The sequence below is a fragment of the Orussus abietinus genome, unplaced genomic scaffold (assembly GCF_000612105.2).
Source record: "Orussus abietinus isolate OABI.00-Male unplaced genomic scaffold, Oabi_2.0 scaffold62, whole genome shotgun sequence".
Classification (NCBI taxonomy): Eukaryota; Metazoa; Arthropoda; class Insecta; order Hymenoptera; family Orussidae; genus Orussus; species Orussus abietinus.
Window position 1 is genome coordinate 588,445 of NW_019394299.1, and position 23,639 is coordinate 612,083.

General features: G+C 48.7%; 2 protein-coding genes across 5 annotated transcripts in view; one reads left to right on the top strand and one right to left on the bottom strand.

Annotated features, from left to right (window-relative positions):
* The window catches only part of LOC105698429 (proto-oncogene tyrosine-protein kinase ROS), a 26,422-nt gene extending 4,835 nt beyond the window's left edge, over positions 1-21,587 (bottom strand). For 2 of the 4 annotated variants that reach the window (XM_023435053.1, XM_023435052.1), the window contains exons 1-14: positions 20,835-21,587; positions 13,827-13,886; positions 8,712-8,771; positions 8,531-8,621; positions 6,390-6,934; positions 5,156-5,303; positions 4,547-5,043; positions 4,178-4,467; positions 3,755-4,111; positions 3,364-3,676; positions 2,954-3,277; positions 2,274-2,875; positions 1,529-2,170; positions 40-1,445 (exon numbers count right to left, since the gene is read on the bottom strand). In XM_023435053.1, coding sequence (XP_023290821.1) covers positions 40-1,445; positions 1,529-2,170; positions 2,274-2,875; positions 2,954-3,277; positions 3,364-3,676; positions 3,755-4,111; positions 4,178-4,467; positions 4,547-5,043; positions 5,156-5,303; positions 6,390-6,934; positions 8,531-8,621; positions 8,712-8,771; positions 13,827-13,886; positions 20,835-20,987 — 5,488 coding nt within the window. In that variant the 5' untranslated portion in view covers positions 20,988-21,587. The remainder of the gene's footprint in view (positions 1-39; positions 1,446-1,528; positions 2,171-2,273; positions 2,876-2,953; positions 3,278-3,363; positions 3,677-3,754; positions 4,112-4,177; positions 4,468-4,546; positions 5,044-5,155; positions 5,304-6,389; positions 6,935-8,530; positions 8,622-8,711; positions 8,772-13,826; positions 13,887-20,834) is intronic. The other 2 variants (XM_012422671.2, XM_012422669.2) reach the window with 2 other exon arrangements.
* On the top strand, positions 6,763-8,331 carry LOC105698434 (cAMP-dependent protein kinase catalytic subunit-like). Its single transcript, XM_012422682.1, has 2 exons — positions 6,763-6,818; positions 6,997-8,331. Exon 2 carries the CDS (start codon positions 7,228-7,230, stop codon positions 8,329-8,331), a length of 1,104 nt encoding a protein of 367 aa, XP_012278105.1. The 5' UTR covers positions 6,763-6,818; positions 6,997-7,227.
* Positions 21,588-23,639: the final 2,052 nt, after the last annotated feature.

Here is a 23,639-nt window from a genome sequence, read left to right on the forward strand (position 1 = left end):
AAAAGTTTCAGGAAGCCTCGAATGAATTCCATTACTTACCAAGGGTCTGGAAGGTGAATCTGGCGTCAGGGGGCCACGTATAGTCCTGCTTGTAGTTTGGATACCTCAGAACAAGGCGAAACTTGTACAAGGCTCTTGGTTGGAGACCCTGAACGAAGTATTCCACCTTGTCCTTCTCGATATTTGGCTCATCCGCTACCTGCCATTTGTCCATGCCGACAAGAGTGTACTCCAGGGTGTAGTCGATAGTCAAGTTTGGCGTTGGTACCCAAGAAATGTTTAGAGAGTTCACGCTGACTACAGTGAGCGTCAAATTGTTTGGTTCCGGATACATCTTGACGATCTGGCCTGAACTCTCGCTATAGGCATCGCTAAAATGAGCCGGATATGCGCGCACGTACACTATGTACTCTTGACCGGGTAATAAGGGCTGCAACGTCTCTGAGAATGTCCCGTCCGGCCTTTCCGTGTGCTTTACGAACTGCTCTCCCTTCGGTCTTACCCCGTTGATCAGGCGAACCGTTCTCCAGTGTACCTCGTACCTTACGGCAGCGGCGTTCAAGATTTTGGGTGGTTTCCAGTAGACCGCTGCTAAAGTCGGAGTAAGTGCTTGGACGGTCACGTTTTCTGGAGTGGTCGGTGCACCAGCTCCCGTTCTCAAAATGATACCAGGACCAAACTCAAGACTCAGGGACTCCGCATCGCCGTAATAATTACTCAGCGCCAACTTGAACCTGTACCTAGTGAAGGGCTTCAGGTCCTTCACCTCAATCTCCCTGTCGTAGGTCTGCAGTTTCAACATTACATCTTTGCTCTCGCACCTGTTGGGGTCGTTCTCCAGACACCGGGACACGTGGATGGTGTACAACGTCGCAGGCAGATTGTAATCTTCACAGCCGAAATGTGCCACGGGTCGGGGAAGCTTCACGGTGATGCTGGTAGCCGTCTTTGAGGTCTCCTCCACGTTGTAGGGTACTTGTTGAGGTATCAGGCAGTCCGATAGAGGATATGGCTGAAGCGACTTTCCGATCGCCCTGATGCTGCGCGCGTTTGAGAGGTAAAGCCCTTTTATCTCCACATCGTCGGGATACACCTTGTTGGCGTGGTAAATTTCATTCGTGTCCGCGTTCGACCAGTAGACGTTTATTTTGTCGACGCTCAGAGAGGTCGGGGGAAGGCCTCTGTTGAATCCCGGGGTGATCATCAGATTGCAGACGCAGCCCTCGATGTCGGCGATGTTTAAGTGCCCTTCCAGCGAGACCCAATAGACGACGGGGCTCTGAGCGTCCGTATTGTCGATTGCCATCACGGGCCTAACCGAAGGTCTGAACGGACACGAGCAGTCCTCGTTGTGGTTAAAAAATGGCTGAACATTCTTTCCAGATAGATCAGATCGCATTATCACTCCCCGGTCGCTTTTCGTTAATTCTATCCAATAAATCGTCCTGCAGATAAAAAAAGATTCGTGTAATAGCTTCAACTCTTGATAGTAATTAAGTCATTTTCGAAGGAAACAATTTCAACTTACCCGGTATGTGGTGATACGTCCAAGTTCACGATTCGGCTGCTCTTCGTAGCTATAGTTTCGTACTTGAGAAGTCCCGCCTCCCACGCAGTTAAATCAAGTTTCATGATACGACTACCGCTAGTTTCTTTGTATCCTGACTCAGTCCAGAACAACGTCCTCGAGACCCAATCCACGCACAGACTAAGCGCAGTGTTGTTTAAAGCGAGGATTTTCGTGACGTTCGCACCGGTTAGATAGGATGTCACCATCTCCTGCATCTCGTTTATCCAGTAGATTTTATTCTCCGCCGCCAAGTATGTCACCTCCACGGCTATATGTCTGGTAATCGTGTAATTGATTTTCTGGTCTAGATCGGTGACTCTAACAGCATCTAACGTGGCGACCAGCAATCGAGGAACTGGATTCTCGTATTCCGTGGACACCGCTATCGTATCGGTATAAGGACCTGCTCCGACTTCGGTGTAGGCTTGCACTTGAAAGTAATAAGTCATATTCGGCAACAACTCGCGAGCGGTGAACTCTAATTTAGTGGCTGGCACGTTATCGCTATCGCAAATTCGTATCTCGGCGTGGTCCATAATATACCAGCACTGAACTATGTATCCTTGTATTAAACCATTGGTGAACTCCGGTTGGTCCCACCTGGGAAAAAAATATAGTTTAAGTCCTGGCTTCCTTTTTGAAACAGACGTATCGATTCATTGGTAATTCGGTTCAAGATCTAAACGTTACATGAAATATCTACCTGAATATTATAAATATCTCGGCGCTTTCGCTTAAGGGTTCTTTATGAAATTCGACGAAAGCTCTCGCATTGGTGGGCTGGGTTGGAACACTCTGCGGTGATCGCAGAATCTTCCTTGTGTGATGAGAAGTCTCCCAGTAAGTGAAGGCCTTCACGGTGACCTCCAACACGGAGTAAGGTAATATCTGTTCCGAATTGTTATACGGCATCGTCGTCTCCGTCGTGATTTCAGCGTTCGAGTTCGTGTTAATATAGTCTGCGAATTTGACCTCGTAAAATACCGTTCCGTAGTTTATATTTTTCACGGGGTCCCAAGATACGCTAAAGTTCCGCCAAGTCCCCTCGACCCGGATGCTGTCGAGATTCACAGCTTCCGGCAGGACCACTATTGTTTCTGACGTTAAATTTTCTGGATACTGATGCAAAGCTGGATCCATGATAGCGACCATGTGAAGTCCCGACAGGGTAATGCCGTTGATTACGGCTGTATTTTGGCCGGATAAGTCTCCTATCACTGCATTTTGGTCGTCTTGCAACCATAGCAAGTGTTCAGAGAAGTAACATAATGGTCCCTGCATGTTGGGATGCTGCAGCGCAGAGACCTAGATGACAATTGTTGAGGTTAATGAGATTCAGAAAAAGTTGGATTTATAGTTGTAAGAATTACAAACTATCTGCACCTTCTCCGGCAAAATTTTATGGCTCATTGGAATTCTTTCCGATGTTGGTGCCCGATAGACGATGGATCCACTCTCGTAGCTTCTAACGATCCAGTACACGTATCTGTTTTCCGTGTCTAAAGTTAAACCCATAACCTGCTTGCCATTGAATATCTCATCGGAGTGGTAGTATCTTCTATCTTGACCATTAAGTCGAGCTACTTCGACTGCATGGCCGGTTGACCAATACAGATAAGCCTCCAAAGAGTCGATCATCAGTTCTTTCACTATAGCTAGAATCGACATCGGTTCCTGTTGCGATCCGTTCAGGTTCGCTCTGGTTATCTGGCAAAAAATCAGTCGAATAAGACAGGACATATCATGAAGAGCAAACAATCTTCAAACGACCCCCAACCAACCACTCAACATACAATTTGCTGCTTCGGATTTGCCCAGTAGAGCTTCTTGGATATCCAATCCACGGCGACACTTCCGACGGAATTAATATTGAACTTCGTCTTCTGGTGACTGGTAATATTGTAGCGGTACAATACCGAATTATTTCCTACTAAATATAGTATGTCTTTGTACCAAGTAATGTCGATAATATGGTACTCATTTTCCGAATCCTTCAAGCTTTCCCTATGAATGAGGGTGTCGATATTCTCTCCAGTTACATCGCTTCTGAGCAAACCCTCGTTAGCTGACCACAAAATGGACGCATACGAGCCATCCCTGGGATCTCTGGAAGCGTTTAATACAATTAACGAAAAGTTAAGAGAATTGTAACAATTACTGTAAAAGAAAAATGAATCTTCATACCTCAACGTGCGTCCTCGAAATTCGGTGGACCAAGGACCTCTACCCGCGCTCGTATAGGCAGCAGCTTTGATGGAATATTCCGACCTTTCTCGCAGATTGTGGACGGTATGCGACGACCCCGCAATCTCATGTTGACGTATGATTTCACCGGTCGATTCATCCTTTATTTCTAACTCATAGGACCAATTCTGCCAAGCTCCTTTACCCTGACCACCGAGTAAATGTGGAGCCTGCCAAGAAACCTTAGCTCTTTCCGCACCGAGAACTGCTTGGACCCCAGTTGGCGGATTCACTGGCACAGGAACGGGTTGACTCGCATCCATCAACACGTTAATACTGACAAACGAACCGTCGGATCTGTCCAAAACATCACATTCATTGATCAATCCCCCGTAAAAGATCTCGGAAAAACGACCGACCTACCTGTCCGGATACGCGTTGTGGAAATATCTGTTCTGCCCCGAGTGATAACCTTCGGTTAGCACTTCCTCTCCATTCGTCCAATAGAAGAGACCATTAGCCATGGCAAGAGATACCACGTTCTTGAACTTCGGCTGCTGAGTGTTTGCCCTAAGGTCAAGAACCTCCCGCCCATCCAAGGACACGGACATTACCGTGTTCTGGGTATGATGGGGCACCAAAAGACGAAAATTTGTGTGGTCCACCGTGAACGCTCCCAGATGGGCATCTTCTAGTATCAAGTAGGGTTGCACCTGAAAAGAGACCTCGATTCGTTGAAGCAATCATTTCGAAACCGTTCAGAGATGCTTATTTGCTTTTTAATCGCAGCACCTCGTGCTTGATGCCATTACTGATGTCAGCTAGGTCTAGTCTGTAGAGTCCTCCCCTAGTGACCCAGAACAGGTACCCATTGTAAGGATCCACTTCGATGTGCGAAGGCCTCGTTAAGAAGCCCGCCATTGCGACGGTCAGTCCTCTTCCATCCAAGTTGCACCTCGCGATCTGCCAGACGGTGGTCGCGTGCTTCACTTCTCCGAGGACGTAAAGGTGCAGATTCAACCAATCGACGGATAAGCTCAGGGGCTTGAAATTGGCCTGACTAGGCTGCAGAATCACAATTGGCTCGGAGGGTTTCGTGATCGACGTTCGATAGACGTATCCCAGCGCATCCGAGACGAAGAGCTGAGCAGAGGCTACATGGATGGCCACTCCTCGGATCAGGCTGTCCGTTTGGTACACCAAACTGGGCTCGTCCAACATGTCGGCGCCCTGCTTCGTGACTGTGTGCTCGCCTCCCAGGATCAAAATAGGTTGCTGCATGTCCTTCACTGAATATTCCAAAGTATTTATCGTTAAACGAGTAGCCAGAAAGCTAAGAACGCGAGGTCAACGATACCATTCTCTGGATGAACCATTGATACCAATCCCTGACGGACTCACCAGCAGGTTCTGGGGTCGTGGATATGTAGATAACCGCCGGAGGACCCTCTCCCACGCCGTTCCTCATCGTCACACTGACGGAATAATTTTTATTCGGCTCCAGGTTTTGGAACATGTAATGATCGGTGTTCTCCGCCGCGGGGATGTCCTATACGACGATCAGAAATTTTTACGAAGCCCAAAACAAGCGCGACACCACTTCCCTTTGCGAAACCCTGGTTAGAGTAATTGGCGGACAGGATACAGAACGCCATGCCAGAAACAGATTGAGATCTCGCATTACCTGGTTCGATCAAGACTCCGGTTAGTACGGACGAGGTCGGAGGTTAGAGCGTTAAGGGTGGAGCAAAGCAACCGGTCGAGATTTCGCGTCGATCATGCATTACTCCTCGATCGGGCATACCGTGTCACGCTTAACATTGATCCTCGGCGGCTGTGTGAACTTGGAATCCAATTTGAGGTACAAACAAAATTAACAGGCTTATTGGAATGTTTCTGAGATGTAGACTTTTGTGTCATGTTGAGTTTTGTTTGTGACATTTTTTTTACAAAAGCCAGAGCTGTTAAAAAAAATAAACAAATTCCGAAATCGTGGAAATTTGAATTTTTCGACTCTAATGGAATCTTTGACGTTAGGAAAATTCAGAGCCTCCCAGAACCTCGAAAACGTTAAAATGGTCATTTTCGGAATTTGTTTATTTTTTTTTTAACCGCTCTGGTTTTTGTAAAAAAAAAAAAATAGCACAAACAAAACTCAACATGGCACAAGCGACTACATCACAGAAACATTCCAATAAGCCTGTTAATTTTGTTTGAGCCTCAAACTGGATTCCAGGTTCGCACAGCCGTCCTCGGTTCCAAGGCGTTGGATCCGTGAGTCATTCGCTGCTAATTGACGAGTAAATCATGCTCGGTTTCTCGCGATCTATGGATCACTGGCGCGCGCGCATCGCGGGGCGTAAAAAAGGCCCGTCTATCAATCGTCCATGGTGTTACTCTTGAGTCATTCAACGACGCGACTATCTTCTACTCGTCAATCAAGCTCTCTCTAAGGGACCGGACATCGGGGAGGGACGTCGCTTGTCGAACCAGTCGCACGAATCGCCCGCCGGAACGGATCCGCGATTCGCTGGAAAGATGGGCAGCAGAGAAGTCGAGAAGAAGAGATCGGGTCGCCGATCGCTAAAGGGCCAGCGGTCGCAGCCAAGTCGTCGAGTTCTGGCGTGGCGTATACCTTAAGCTGGGAGTAGTCAGCCCCTTGCAGCCTCAGGACATAGGACAAAAGTGGCCCGTTCGGGAACGGACCCGGTTCCCAAGACACCGACACGCGGCAGCTGTCTACCGCTGCAGCTCTTACAATTACCGGTGCTGATGTCGGCAGGCCGGCCGCCAGGGTCAGAATTACCACGCTGGCCGCGGAGACGATGGGCTCCGGGTTGTGTTGCGAGGACTTCAACAGCACCGCCACTCGAAACTGCGAAACCAAAAGATGCCAGGATGAAACAGAATTCCTACAGGCGAGGGAAGATCGGGGGCAGGTAGTTACCCTGTACTTGGTGTAGGGCTGCAGGTTATCCACCAAGATCTGGTCGTCTTCTCCCCAGGATTGGTTTCTGCAGTACTGCCAGGTCTCTACGAGTTCCTCGTACCTCCATTGAACCAAGTACGAAATTCCACCACCTTGCTTTTTTATGTCGATGCCCTTCCATTCTAGTCTCAGCGACGTCGCGGTGAGCGAATCCGCCACCAGTGCTGGTGCCGGTGGTACCCCGATTTCCGCTATAAGCAAGTAATAATTTGGTTAATCAGAATTGAAATTGTTATTCGGTTTCCTTTTACAGCTTGGGTGTTGGGAGACGGAGGGGATAAGGTCTTACGAGATTCGACCTCATCCGGAGATCGACGGTTCCATCGCACACTTCGTTTTTCGCAGCCTGACAAAACATCATCGATTCACTCGATTCACTCGACGTGTCGCGATAACCTCGACGCATTCCTGTCCGTAACCACTGAAACCAAGACGGCAATTATATGTCGAAAATATCACCGAACTGTCATAATTCGCGGCGATAATGGTGAGTGCTAAAATGAAGATGGACGTGGCGAGTTTACTGACTAGGAACCCGCTGATGGACGAACGCGAGAGGGAGAAGAGCTTCAAGGAGTACAGCGCGATCTTGGATAACCTGAAGAGCTCCTTCGTAGATAGCTGGAAGACGAAGCAAAGCGACAACGGAAAGCTGGACGATTTCGAGCGCTTTCGCACTCTCGGGACCGGAGCTTTCGGTAGAGTCCTGCTGGTCCGACACAAGGTGACGTCCTGCTACCACGCCATGAAGGTCCTGAACAAAGGTAAGCTCATCAAGATGAATCAGGTGGACCACACGTGCAGCGAGAAGAGGGTGCTGCAGTGCCTGCGGTTCCCGTTCATCATGTACATGCAGTACTACTTCAAGGATAACTCCTACTTGTACATGGTGTTGCCCTTCGTCAGTGGAGGAGAAATGTTCTCACACCTGAGGAGGATGGGCAAGTTCGAGGAGAACCTGGCGAGGTTTTACGCGGCCCAAGTAGCTTTAGCCATCGAGTACATGCACCATTGCGACCTGGTTTACCGAGACTTGAAGCCGGAAAACATACTTCTAGAGCAGAACGGCTACATCAGGCTCACCGACTTCGGATTTTGCAAGATGATAGACGGAAGAACGTGGACTCTCTGCGGGACCCCGGAATATCTAGCCCCTGAAGTGATACTGTCCAAGGGATACGGCAAACCCGTGGATTGGTGGAGCTTTGGCATCCTAATTTACGAGATGAACGCGGGATACCCACCCTTCTATTCCCACGATTCCATGAAGATCTACGAGAAAATCGTAGCCGGTAAATACAGGTTCGCCAGCCACTTTGGCGACGACTTGAGGGACATCCTGCAGAACTTCCTTCAGGTGGACCTCACCAGAAGATTCGGGAACCTCAAGGGAGGCTGCTTGGATATCAAGAAGCATCGCTGGTTCCGAAACACCGACTGGATTAATATTTACAATCAGAAGGTGGAACCTTCGTTCGTCCCTAAATATGGCGGACCTGGAGATGCCTCCAATTTTGATAATTACGAGGAGGAGGCTTTGACAATAGAGTCTCAGGATCAGTACGCGAAAGAATTCGCTGAATTTTAGCAGTATTATCGGTAGTATTATGATAAGTAATATCTATGAAAGTACTAGTCTACAGTCGTTGAGAACGAAGCGTGCTTGTGTATACAACGTAACCCTGGTTTAAATACAATTTCTGTAATCGCAGTATACACGATAAACCCACCGCCAACACCTGTCGCCAATTATCAAGTAAACCTCGTATCACGATTTGTTCGTTTACCTTTTAATTGTTGGAAGTACCGATTCAACGCATCGTGACACCCCAGGACGCAGTACAGTTCTTTCGGCGACAGCAGCTCTTGCGTCCCATTCTGAGGATAACACGAAGGAGTCGCAATTATAAAGAAGATACACGCTGGATATATCGACACTCGTTTGACAATTGATAAGAAAACACTTACGCATACGGCCTGACAACTGGTCTCGAGTGCTTGTTGCCACGCGGCGCATCCCTTGGTACACTGAAACAGAAAGAAAGTAGCTGGATGAGATTGAAGTCTCATAGAAAGCGAGGAGAGGGCGACTCGTCTCAGTCGTCTCAGGGTCCCGAAGAAGCGCGTGGTCCTTGATAATTACTTATAAGCGATCTCAGCGTATCCGGCTAAGTGATGGATGTGACTTTTCGGTCTCCCATCAGGGGTTGGTTTTCTTAAGTAAACCACTCGAGCGTCGCTTCTCCCCTCGGCGAATCAACCTTCAATCTTGAGCCCGTATACCTCGATATACGTAGACCGATTCGTTTAAATTCCAACAACTAGCGCGAAACTCGGCTGCGGGCAAATATAAAACGACGTGGAAAAGCCGGACCTCGAGCATTTCTAGCGCTATTCGAAGTTGGCGGCATCCAAAGGTTAATCATGGGGGAATTCTTTGTGCTGACGTGGGTTCGAGAGCTCGCCTAGAACGCGGGAGAGATGATTTCATCGTCACGTTTCATTGTGTTCCACGAGGGGAGAATATCGCCTCGGAAGCAATAAAATGATGCGGTAACCGAAGGAGCGTCGCCGAGTCGCGTCTTCGGGTTTCGAGGAGGAATTTCGATCACCGCGACCGAGGTCGACCAGTGCCGGAAGTAAACACGCGGCCATAATTGCAGGTAGAACCGCGTGACATAATTCGCTCGAGTTAGCGGCGAATGAAACCGTGCCGTTTATTATTCTTCTCTTTCTTTTTCTTTTCTTCTATTTTTTTTTTCAGATCGTCCCCGCATACGGGGCGTACCCCAAGTGACGCCCACGTCGATTACGTGGGTCGGTACACCGCACACGGCATAGATTTGCGAACCGGAGCTTAACGCGTCGACGCAAAGAAAGAACGTCGACGTTCCTCGGCCTCGCCAAGGAAATGATCCAACCCTCCATCCAAGGATCGCGTTTGCTTCCGATTCGAATGAAGGCGCCACTCCAGAGTTAAAATAGCCAGACCCCCAATTGGCCAGGAAAGTAGCCTTAAGGCACTTCCATCGAATCCTTCGACAAATATTGAACGCACCGAGAGGAAGTCTCTCGAGTGGATCCCTCTTCGTCGGAACGTAAATACGCAGAAGCGATCGCGAGATGGAAAGACGCCTTCCATTCCAAAGGGATTTGCTTTGGCGCGGGTGTGGTGATTTTTAATGTAGCTTAACGCTTGCAGAAACGAGGTAAGTGGGGCAATCCGGAAACAATGGGATTGGTCTGGCAAAGTGGAATTCTTCGAAATGGATACCGAACTCCGACTCCGGAGTCATTTGCCACTCGAACGCTTTGACACGCAAGCCTCGGCATGGGGACGATTCGGAAGGCACTAGACGCACATAAATGACCGTCTGTCGGTGTCTCGAAAATAATAAGAAAATAGACGTAGACTACGTGGAGCACGTACGGATGCCATTATCGCGGTTACTCGTGCTCGTTATTACGCGCCCACCGGGTATGGTGCTCGGGGTATCACTTGGGTCAGCTCGAAAGTCCAGGGAATGAAAGGGATTCGCACTCGATAAACGCTTCTGGCTCGGCTTCCTCGCCACTTGCTTCGGCCAATCGATCGATTAATTGAAAACGCGACAATAAAGATAAAGCCGGAATCAACCGCGAGGCTAGGGGCTTCGCCGTTTCAAGAATTCCAGGGAATTCCGGGAAACTCGTGGATTTCATCGAACGTCGGTGATAACCACATCCGAGAGTCAATGAAAAAGTGCGAAATCGAGTCGAGAAGAGGGAAATGAAAAATGTTTCGGATGGTTTTTTCCTCCCTTTCTTTTACTGGCTCGGCAGCATCCGGTCTTGTGGGAAATTAAGATATCGGAGGAGGTTTAGGGAAAATGCCATTTCGGAGTTCTTTCGAGCCGGGTTTGAGAAAATCTAGAAATGGATTCCTCCTATTAATAGAGACGGAGGTTACCGGAGTAGCCGGACGGTGGAAAAAAAGGCAAAGCCACTGTGGCTGGACGCGACGGCCGCTAATTTCTCACTTCCTCATTAAATCCTCGACACATATTACGACCTGCCCAGGCCCTCGCCTGGGCACTTCACTCGCCGTAGATCGTAGATCATCGTTCCACAGACTACGACAGAACGATCCCGAGCTGTCTCTCCCTGCTTCGGGCACTTCCAAATCCTCCGTTAACACGACCCATCTCTGCCTTCATAAGCGAAGGTTAAAGGACTCGAGCCTAGAAAGAAAGATATAAATGATTTCACAAATTATCCACTTTCGTCTAGACAATAAGAGCACATCGGCATATAGGGCGATCTCTAGGACAATTAAATAACGTAAAATTGAATCGTCGAGAACTTTGTTCGGGATAGCGTCATCGGATTCGCGCAGAATTCGCGCTGCACGAACGCTGACGAGCGCAGCAAATCGTGGAGCTGAATCGGAGTTCCCCGTTATTAATAAAGCCCGCAACTGGCAATTGCACCGTTATCCGACAAATTGTTGTGTCCCCCACGGCTTTTCTACGAACGAACGGAAACGTTCTCGCCATCGCGCACCTCATATTCAGGACGCACACTGAGAGACGCATACAGAAAGTACGATGCAAATGCTTCAAAAAGCCTGCAACACCTATATATTTGTACCCAACAGTATACATAGGGCAGGCACTTGTTTTATTAAGTGCGTTGCGTGGCCATGTAAAAGCCTTGACACATACCTCAAGTAACAGTGCCCGAGAGCACAGCAATAAAAATTGACCAGTCGAATTGCCGAACATCGACGCCATATTGAATTTTCAGCAATTTGATTGGCCAGTTTTTACTGTTATGCTTATCTTGTGCTTATGCGAGATACCTGTAAAGGCTATAAAAAGTTAAATGCAACGTGGTTGCTGTATGCATCCTGGTGTACGGATTCACTTGTAAGTCGAGCTAACGATTCCAAAAGGAGAACAAACTGAAATCCAAGCAGATCTTTGCCCAATTTTTCAGTCCTTTTTCAGTAGCGTTTACGGCGGCGCCCATTCCCATGTTTGTAAATACCGAAAGGGTGTTCTTCCGAGCATCGTTATGTCGCCTGGTCGTTTAGGCTAAACAGCTCCTGGGACGGTCTAGGATCCGACCCAAATCATTCGCGCGCAGTCGGTGGTCCTGCTCTCGACTAGAGGGCTAAATGTCCTCAAATCTCTGGGGACAATTTAGGGGGTGAAAAGCAAAACGGGGTCGAACGTCGCGACTTCCAGATGCCCTAGATCCCCTTAACTCTGGGGCGCTTCAAGTGGAGAGACGCCAGCTCCATTTCCTCGTCCGGACGTTTGTATTATCCGGACATTGCAACAACCCGATTTACCTTTAAGTATCATTCACGTACGACTTAATGCAGGAGTAATGCAGACCTGCAGTGGTGGTACAGCGATAGTACAGAACTAGCGTTCAAATTGATGGCGCGACCGTACACTCAAAAAGGAGTCTAGCTAAAAAGGAAAACGAATTCCGGCTGTTTTAACCGGATTAGATCGTTAAACATGCCCTTACTGATGTTTCTAGTAAAATATTATCTGGCTGCGTTAACACTTTTAGTGGTAAATCCAATGAGAATTTTTGGATTTAAGAACAAGAATTTTCTACTAGAAGTTTAGATAGTATGGTTAAGGGATCTGATTAAGATAACCACATGTTTAACCAGACTTCAGTAATCTGAACGTTTAGTCATATTAAACCCTGCAAGTTTCTTAATCAGACTTGCTCATTAATGATAACTAGATACCTTTTAATCGGAACATTTTCTTGAGTACAGACTGATCTGTACAAATCAACGACACATAGACTAAAGCTCAATTCTAATTGATCGTTACAGTAATTCGTTTGCAAAAGCGATGGACAAGAAAGTTTGGAGACCGCGAACTTTTATCACCATGCTACTATCAACCCCTCGATTTGTGAACGTTCTCTTTGGAATCCATGTAGCAAACTTTTGCGGTACCACTAATTTTCGGAGTATTCCTACATTACGTCATGTGTGAACGATACATTGTCTCGTTAAATCGAGATGATCCATCTGCGAAGGAAAACGCAACGGTGAAAATGGCCTAATGTCCTTTTGGACATGAGCCAGGGAACCGCAAAAAGAGCGAGGGAGGAAATTGCACGAGTAGAAGCGCACGTTGGGCACACGAGGTAAGATTAAATGCCAACGAAGGTGCAACAGGCGGTGCGCATGAATTAACGAGTGCACGTTCCAGACCGAGCAAGGATTGTCGAGTGAAAGGGAATCGAGGGTTATTAACCATCGAAACTCCACCGCGCCGTTTCTGGCCCGGCAATTAGCCGGCTCGCTTCCTACGGTGGAGATACGCCCTGGTGGGTGTCCTTCCGGTCCACCAGGGCCGATTCCTGCCGATTCGTCGGAACCGAATTCCGTCTGTCCAACCAGTCGCGAAGGAAGCGACGTATTTGCGCACGCACCCGTTCGAAACAACGAGAGGTACGAGTAGATAAGAGTAGGTACGAGTAATCAGAGAGAAGGGAGTAAATGGTCGATTCGACCGGGTGAAATCCGGATTTCTTCCCCACCTTCCGTCGACTAATTTCGAATCGAACCCTTCGGCGAGACGTTCGACGTAAACGAGATCGTCACCCCGTGGAATCCCGCCTTCTCGCGTTTATTCGACCGCGTGGACACGCGGCTTCCCGTTTCGACTTCCGGAAGCAGCCCCTGAATCCGGAGTCGCACGGCAATTTGGCGACATCCGTTTTCGGGCGCTCTCGTACGCGATTCAATTTAGCGCACAAAGCCCTCCGCGCTTGGCGTCGGCGGCGGCCATTCTTTTGCTCGGTACATTCGTCCATCCATTCATTGTGCCCATGAGGAGTTTGTTTTTATTTGCCAGTTACTGCCTCCGCGGAGGTTCGCGTTGCGGACCGGGGGCCCCGGCAAGAGCGGAAGCGCTCTCATTGTTGTCGAGGGACGACATCCCTTTATTTCGGCTCTGGCCGGCACCCGTCCGTGGATTCGTCTGCCTGCTGATATCGGCCAATCTATGCGAGTCGCAAAGTCGAGCAGAAGATTCTCTCCGACAACGAACCTTGAGTATTTACCTGTTCGATTTTGCAGCGCACCCCGCATCCCACCTCCGAGCTGTTGTCATCTGTTCGATTCTGTAAAATAAAAAAGAAGTTAAATAACCCTCTGCTCCGATTTCCCGATGTTCTCACGAGTTTCGGGAGTTAGAGGGGGTAGCTAAACCGAATTTACATTCAACGCGACGGCTGTTAAATGCAAATCACGACGCACTTTTCGAGCGCCGCGTCCGGGTCACGGTATTAATTCAAAGGGCTAGGACGGAGGGTGAAGTTTTTATTCCCATGGAAACGGCAGCACGCTTCGCTCGCCTCCCTCGTTCGGCACCGTAAAATCAACAATCCCAATCGGACTACCCCCGGACACGCGGAGTGGTCCCACCTTTTCGTTTCCTCGACACCGGACGTGCACCTGTGTCCCGGAAGCGCGCGACCTACAGGTGTAACCGTGCAGCCGCGCCCCATGAGATCGCTTTGACCTGGCGACTCCTCTGTCGTTCTTTCGGATCCATTGGATTTTTTTACAGCTCGTACGCAGGTGCCGGGGCTATCAATTGAACCGGATGAAACAGTTTACTGTCTTTTAAACCCTGGCAAGCGATTCAATTTATTTTCTCCTGCCCTCGTAGGACGTCACGCCAAGTGCTCTGACGTCGCGGCCATGCGAGTGGACTTTTTTTCACACGTAGCGTCGGTGTGACCGCCTTTAAAAAAAGAAAAATGTAACGCTCGACAATAACGCCCGAAGGCGGTTCAATGTTTTCCATCGATTATCGTCTCCTCGGGGGTTTATATCAATTTTACGATGATTTTTAATTCCGGCATCTCGCGTTCCATTCTTCTCCTCACGGCTCGCAGTCCGTTTAACTTTGCACCCAATTAATCAATGCAAATCACAATGCGACCAGCGAGCCGCGACTGTCGTCGTGCCGCAACGTGATCATCGTTCACGTAATTCCTTTTCCAAAGTGCCTCGGAAGCTTCCAGGGTCTCTTCGATCGCCTGAAAAGTCGAAAACTAATGGATGTCTCCCAATCTATTCACTTCGGCAGGCCAAGAACGGCTTTTAGCGCCAGGAGCGCGGAAACCCATTACAATAAACTTTATTTAACGAACGTGGAATTCCCGTCGGGTGTATTCTCTTCATGCAGATTATTTAAAAATAGACGTCGTTACGCAACGCAACGATTTATTTCGAAGGAGTTTCTGCTCGTGAGCCTCGCGTCGTGAAATGATGTTTGTGTTTCTTCGCATTCGTGGGTATTTTCAACGTCTTTTTTTTTTGGTTTTTCTTCTTCGCGACCCGCTTTGACGCGATGTAAATTACGGGAAACGCGGTAATGAGAGTCCACTTAAAGAAGGAACCCTCTTGTTGGGTACCACTATCCAACCTGACTTAATCGACTACACGGGCACCCTCGCCCGTCCTTCCGCAAGTCCGCACTTAACGTCTTCGTCACGCATCGAGGAGCGCTGACCAACTGTTGCGTCTTTCCTGAATCCCGATATCGAAGTTTTGGGCGGACGTGAGAACGTTTACCGGCTTCGAGGGACCGTTTAGACAATAATCGAAGCCTAACCCGTTAAGCGTCGAGCGAATTCCACCGTAGGGGATTAAGGTGAAGCGAAACCCCCTTCAAACTAGTCGATTCGAATACAACACATTTTGTTGAGGGTGGTAGACCAAACTGTCCGAAGCTTTGACACATCACTCCTGATCATCTAAGAATTATCCTGACACATTCAAAATTTCGATTTAAAAAAAAAATTTTTTAACTCAACCCAGACCAGAACCAAAATGGCGTTGAGCTCTCATATTTCGATCAATATACAATTATCGAAGGCTCTGATATGAGAATCGAAAGGGTCAGGACAATTTTACGACAATTTAGAACATTCTGGTAATCTATAAACTCGGATTTTGAATGGGATAAAGGCAAAAAAATGTTGTATGCGCTTCTATGCTAAAATGATGGGAATACGAGGTCTCGGAGAGAAAATTTAATTGACCTGGAAATCACAGATGGCACAGGTGGTCCCTCTGCAGTCAATTAGGGCCCCAGAAAGCATGAATCCAGAGGATTTCTGGAGTTTTACTTCGATTTCTTTATAATTATTGTACAAAAACGACAGGTAGAGTATGCCATTTTGTACAATACCCAATATAATTCGACACAGCTGTCAATATAAAAACGAACGTCGGCAACGCAGGCATTTAGAAAAATCTTCGTTATCGACGTCGACCACGTTCCTCGACGTGTTTCACTTGACCTTAAGGTTTCCAACGAGAAACGTTCTCCAACGTCGAGGGACGCGCTCGGCGCGGCGGCCATCTTGGAAGAGAGTCCGCCGCGGCGGGCGAGATTCTTTCAGCACAATTGTCGGTGGCGAAAAGTCGCCAGCAAAGCTGATCGGCAAGGTTTACATTACGAAACGAATCAGAGAGTCTCGTCGGTGCTCTTTCAGTCTTAATTCCGGCTCGTTAACGCTAACCAAGTTCGAAGAAGGGCGGCTCAAATTAAGTCGCCCTTACACTTTAAACCGCTGCTTTTGAGCGTCTTAAATAGTCGAGAAAGAACCTCTCGGCGCGTCCCGAAGTTCCTCGAACGACCCAAGGTGAATTCATCGCGATGAAGGCATCGGCCAAGAGGGTGCAATCGTAATTCTCGCTCTTTAATTTGAATACATTTCCGCGGAAGGCACGGTTTTACGCTCGGGCCACGTAGACGTACTGAAACGGCGATAGCTGAAGGGGACACGACGGTGGTTCAAGTTAAAGGCGAATGGTGTCAGGTTTTTTTTCGTGTGGTTTCGACCGACAGGGTCGCACGGTGTTGGGTATACACCGGACGGTGTTCGCTCGTTTGGAACACGGTTTTACGAGGTTCGCAACCGACGAGTACTCCGAGCTCGGATTTCGTTGCTGCCGATGTGCGCCCTTCCTCGACTTCTGGTGATCTCTCGACTTTCGATAAACGAAGGGTCGAAAACCGGCGGAAAGGTGAGGAATTATTTCCCACGTGTCCGCACGGTACATCGTAATTAAGTCAAGGCAAGAGCATAGGCATACCCGGTACTAAATCTTTCCCATTCAGGGCGACGAAAGGGACACATCTCACGTGAGATATTGATGTCGGACCGATTCCGTAAGACGCGGAATAAAAAGCCTCCCATCAGCTGCTGCTCGTTAAAAAGCAACAGTCCCCAACGCACGCGGTCCTATACGCGTCATGTCGTAGGAAATGCGCGCGTATGGGACGCGTGTACGTACATGCATCTCTAATTGGTGTGACGTCATGGGGCAGCTTCCGAACTCTAGTTCCCAGGATTTGTTTAAGCTGAAAAATTAGTGGAGTCTGACCCAATGTACGCGCCGGCTCTTTTCTGCTGCGCACTTTGATGCGAGTAACCGCTGGCACAAGAACGAGACGAGGCTCGTTTTGTTACCTCGATCGTGAGAAAAATCTCGCCTTCGAGAAGAATAGTACTGGATGTGCGATTTAAGGACGCGTCATTATCCGCATGCAGATTTCGCAGATATGCCCCAATTTTAATGCGTAGTTTGACTCCGTCTCGACCGCGGTAAAAACGTTTCCCGGCAATTCCTGGCGTGCTCTGACTCCAGTTTAAAGAAGTCAAGGAATTACCGATTAATAAATCTCTCCAGTAATAACTCTGTATTTCTGTCCGCGCGTTCTTTGTATCTACGCAGCGTATCTATTTGACAACACTGTTTGATTTCATGAGCAGAATGACCGAACACTTATCACGATTATCGCCCGTGGGCGCTAACCCCAATGCGGTATAATGGCTCCGTAAGTGCAGCGAGACGAGCCGTGGAGTTTTGCGATTGTTAATTCCGCACGCGGCCGGAATTTTCCGGAGAGGCATGGAGCGATCATCGATGGATTTTCAGGTGAATCCTTAGCAAGCCCATGGGCGGCGCCGAGAGGATGTGGCCAGCAGGAAGTTCATTGTGCACGGTTCGTGTATAGTGTTGCAGGCCGAGGCGTGGGTACCTGTATTCGCGGTGATTTCAGAGGCGAATTTGTCAAGGCTGAGAGGAGAGGACGCACGGGACGACGGTCTGGAAAAATCTGTAGGTCGGGTCGAACGACGTAGTTGGGATAGACGGACTCGGGAGATCGGGCGTTATGCAAGCCTCGCGGGTCATCCTAAGCATCACCCCGAGATACGATAACGACTTTATTACTCGTATTTACTATTTTCAACGGGCGCCACTATTGCGCCCATACGAGAACGAGATTCTATCTTTGGCTTTTCCATAAATTACGCACGTCGGGCTCCCTCCACCCGCGACGGCCCTATTTCGACGGGCGCTCACGGTTCTTATTTTCTTTATCTCGGGCGACTTGCCTTCGCGCGATCCCCCTTATACCCCCGACGGCCGAATTATCGCCGAAAGGAGAAGAATCGACGATACCACTCCGACGGCGATACGATTTTCGCATTTTTTTCCCGCCTTTTTTCTTCCCCTCCATCTACGCATTATCAACGATACGGCGGTAATTGATATGACTCCACGATTTATCTGCCACGGTCCAGTGGCCCCGATCGTCCGGATTCCTCTCTCTCGAGTGTTGATTTTCGGGAGGCAGATGCGAGCTGCTTATTAAAAATGGTTCGAGACTCGCGGGGTCGCCCGTTAAGATTGCCCGAGGTCCCGGCAGATATACCAGAGATTCCTCCGGCAATTTTGCAAGAAACCTTGCCGAACCTCGCCGCTTCCTTATCGGGGGAATCTGGAGTCTTACCTAACGCTCGGGACCTCGCAATTGCTCGGACAGTTGTACCTCCATTGAGCTTACGTAAATAATCGCACGTGGGTCAGGACTGTTCGTCGTTGCGAGGTGTTTTGACTAAACTTGCCGCGCTCGACGTCGCGCGATCTCCTCGTAATCGATTTCTTATCGCGGTGCATTTTTTGGCACGCATGGGTTTAAAAATTCTCGGATTGGCGGATCATCTTGGGTCAGGGGAGTGCGAAACCTTGTTTATTATTGATGCGGTCGATACGATCTGTTGGCGCCGAGAGCGGGGATTTTTACGGGTGCAGCTAACTCTTGGCGATATCGCGATCGAGAGTTATCGAAAGGAAACGCGAATTTGCGAGCGAAAAGCCAGGTGGCTCCGGAGCCAGCAATGGCGACCCCCGTCGGCGGGTCTGCGGTTACGGAGAGCGACGATGCGTCGTCGCGTAGTTAAGTTAATTAATGAATGGTACAGTCGGGACCAAGAGCCGAGTTAAATTGATACGTCCTTCGTGTGCAGCCATTTTCGTGCCACGCTCGGTTCACTCGGGAAGCAGCGCTCCAGAGGCCCGAAAGTGAATATCTCGAAACCTAGAGAGACGATCTCGATTCCTCCGCTCGTCTTTCCGAGCACACGCGAGATGCGGCTATCGCGAGGGCGTCAATTTGTTATAAATAATTTTTTACCTGAAACTTCTGTCATGATAGGGTAAATTCGGTTCGCTCGGGAAGCAGTGCTCCAGAGGCCCGAAAGTGAAAATCTCGAAACCAAGCGAGACGATCTTGATTTCTTCGTTCATTTTTCTGAGCACACGTGAGATGCGGCTATCGCGAAGGCGTTAATTTGTTCTAAACAATTTTTACCTGAAACTTCTGGCATGATAGGGTAAATTCGGTTCGCTCGAGAACCAGCACTCCAGGGGCCCGAAAGTGAACATCTCGAAACCAAGAGAGACGATCTCGATTTCTCCGTTCGTCTTTCTGAGCACACGCGAGATGCGGCTATCGCAAGGGCGTTAATTTGTTCTAAACAATTTTTACCTGAAACTTCTGTCATGATAGGGTAAATTCGGTTCGCTCGGGAAGCAACACTCCAGAGGCCCGAAAGTGAACATCTCGAAACCAAGAGAGACAATTTCGATTCCTCCGCTCGTCTTTCTGAGCACATGCGAGATGCGGCTATCGTGAGGGTGTTAACTTGTTCTAAACGATTTTTTATTTAATACTTCTGTCATGATAGGGTAAATTCGAAACGTGGGAAGGTAGCGTGAGAGCAAAACTGAAACAGGGGAACATTCGTTTGGATAGTGAGATACTTTTTCTCTCTTTGAATATCAAATCACGGTTACAAGTTGTAGATGAAGCATTAGTTGCTAGAGAAGCGTCACTTCTGTCGCGTGATTTTTAACATTTTCCTTTATTTTTTGGTATCCTCTGATGGGCCGTTTTTTCCCGTTTGTTTGCAAAGAACACGAATCTCGTCGTTGGGAGATGATGCTAGGCCGGGTTTCTCTGCTGCGCGAGAAACGCCACGCCTTGGATGCTAAAGTCACGCCGAACGTAATGAACGCGGTGAAGGAAGTTTTTCCCGGAGAAAATGGCGCGAAATGCTGTTTCGTTAACGGGAATGCCGGAAGCGGTCTCTGGAAATGGAGTAATGAGAATGTCGGAAGTCTGCACGTCTTGAGGTCGCGAAATTAATTCGGAGCAACGCGAAGCTCTGGCGCCGGTTCAAGCGTGCGGATCGAGGGATCGATCGTTAAGTGCATGAATTGAAACAACCTCATTGAGAATAATGCGATGATAGACTCTCCGTGCATTGAGCAGGTTGTCTCTATGGCGTCCTCGAATGGTCTCTCTCGTTATCGGCGATGAGATTCGAATTCGGTTAGCGGTCCCTCGTATTTACAGGTGAGCGGATAACAAGATTCACTCTTCTCCCCGCGGAGGGCGAGATCTAAACGCACGACACAACAGCGAGATAAGTTGCCATAAATTGAAATAATATCTCAATAAATATGTCCCGGCCTTTTGTGTCGAAAGGTCATCGGCCATCCCGAGGCTCGTCGGCTTTTCTTTTTGCGAAACTTTTTTCTCGCACTTCGTTCGCGTCATTGGCGGGAGATTGTTTCGCGGAGTACAACAACAGGGTCCCGAAGCTTCATTGGGAATATTGTTAGCCGGCGATAAACCGTTGTGTGTGCAAATTGTATATCGAATTCGAAGTGGATTACGCTAAGAGATGCGGCCATACCTGGTTGAGATCAAGGTCGGGACACCTCGACGCGCACTCCTCTTGCAAGCTCCCAGGGGGTGTTCGCTCCTCGAGATCTTCCGGTAGCAGGCTGATAACGCTTCCCGCCAACACCAACACCTTCAGCAACGCATATAACACCTTTCCTAACATAATATCCACCCCCTACATACACCCTCGTGCTGCTTCTCCGCGCCGAAGTTCTCTCAAGAGCAGATCATCCCTCCCTCTCCACCTTTCCGACCCGCGACTTCATTTACAAAAGAACGATCCGGCCATCAATCTATCGCCGACTTCACCCCACATGACCTCCCAAGCTCACTTTCGGCGGTCATCGACGACGAGAAACTGCACTCGATGCTTCCTCCAGGTCCTTTTTCGAGGGCAAAACTTGCGTCGGTCGAGTTTCTCTTCTCCGGTGGATCCCCGAGTACAATGGAACCACAAAAATCCGCTTCTGACGTTACAGTCGCTCGCATTGGCCGGTGTTTGGTCGATCTCGTCAACCGGCGACTTCCATCATAGATGTCACGTGAATCCTGGGATCTCTTCCTTTCCGTTTAACCCTTTTTTCAACGTAATTCGCACGGTTTTCACTGATGATTGCTTGACGATGACGGATGAATATGATGTGATAATCGAGTTTTGAAAGGCACGTCGGGATGCGGCATCGCGATTAATACGAAGAGTTAATTTTCAGTGCCATCGGATCGGTGGACGGAGCGACCGGATGGCTGGTGGTGGCAGGCGAGCATAAGAGCAACTGACTCCGAATGGCCACTAGACGGAGAGAGCTCGCTCCCACCACGGACCCTTATCTCTTTCGCTCCCCTTAAACAGCCCTCGAGTGCGGTACTTCATTCGTAGCGCGCTACAGAGCGAAACGATTCCGAGCTCCGTTCGTGGCTCCCGTTGACCGATGGTCAATTGGCAGATTGACCCGTTCTTACTATACTCGTAAACTTTCATTCATCCGTTCGCACGTGCCGCGCTCGACTACGCGAAGGGCCGAGACCGGCGACTCCTCCGGAGGTATCTCTTCGTGCCTTCCATGTCTAGCAAAGTGGCCGTCGTCTGGAAAAAATCGTCTTTAAGTATTTATAAGAAGGATCGGGAAAAAGAGACTCTTTTAGGTATAATTAAACCGAGGGAAATCGTGAAAAATCTCGATCACGCTACCTGTCGATCGGCGATCCAAGGACGGATTTCTCCCTTTTTGGGGTGATTCTACATTTCTATCCGTTCATCCCGCTATGGATCCTTAAAATGTCGGCGAGTCTTGAACGCGGAGTGTCGCTTGTTGCGCGCCAAGGAAGATCATCTCGAGAGAGGGTGACCTCTCTTTTCTTTGCCGGCCTACCCATTGTCACGAGACACAAAGTAAATCCGAAAGAGATCTTCAAATGCACCGTTCCGTCTCGTCTCCGAGAAAGTACCTTACGTTTGCTTTAGCTCTTGTGTACACGATACCTGCCACTACGTGTTAACTTTGACCACCCATTGATTACTTTGCCTTCGCCGAGGAGTTTTCGGAAAACCTTCGAATTCGTTGGAATTCTCCTACGCCTTGAACTCTTTCTTCGTTTCGTCTGACCGAAAATAGAATTTCAGTCAGATAAAGAAAATTATTCAACGATCGTATTGAGGCTACAATTTGTCAGACGATTACAGCGTGGAAATGGTTACTTCGATTCTAAGCTGAAAGTATTGCCTTTTCGTGAGTATTTTTTAGAATGTTCCGCCCGATGGCAGGGACGGCGCGAAAAGCGCTGATCGTTTAATCCTTAAACGGTTTGGACTGGTTACTTTTCGCAAATCGAGATCGACACGTTATGAAACGATCATAGCGCGTTCAATCACGATCTCAATGGCGGTTACAGGTTACCTAGAGCTTCCTGCGGAAATGGTCAATATACTCCTCCGACCTCTAACTCACTCGGCTGTTCGCTCGCTCACTCGCTCGCCCGGGTCACTCCTGCCCGGCATACCCCATCCCCATACGATCGCCCTACCTCTCGCCACACACTCGTTTAGGACCATCATCGAGATCTATGTCGACGCAAACGTTACATCCTTGCCGTGTCCTGCACTCTGTAATTTTCTTATCGCCCGGGATTCCAATTTTCCTTCATCCAACTGAGGATAAATGTCTTCGTTAAAAAGACGCTTGCTATTAGAATTTTTTTTACATTTAAAGAAGTGAAGATCTTAACTGAAGGACGCGTAACGATGGGTCAAGAAACCGCAGCGGGTAGAATGTGAACTAGAAAGTACCCCTGACCCGGTGTTAAATCATCAAGAACAGGGTGGAGTTTGAAGGCACTTAAGCCAATTAAAATTATCGGAGAACGGACATTTATACCACTTGAACATATTATTTACTTTCGGACTGCGTCCAGTTGTCTATATTGGATGCTCTTATGCGGGTTGATACAAGGGACCATTTGCAAGTTGTGTTTGAATTTCCCGGGCTTTGGACTCGTAAGAAACGAAATGTGGATCTGTGTGGATTTTGAGTGGCGACATCTTACAGGGAAGAGGGCAATTGTGCCTATCTTGAAGCGCTACTCGAGGAAATATTCAGGTAGGTCCATGTTTTCATCGAAGAGCAATCTTCTACGGTGATTCTACGATTGTATCAGAGATGAGTTGGGAGATTGCTCACGGGCAGGGTCGCGCGATCGCACCGTGTGCTGCCCTCTGATTTCGTACGTTAGCTTTCACCGTTTTTTGCCCCCAAGGGCGGCGCAACGAATTTCTGGTAGGGGCTCGCGCAATCGCGATGGCTGTGCCATCTACCAGTTG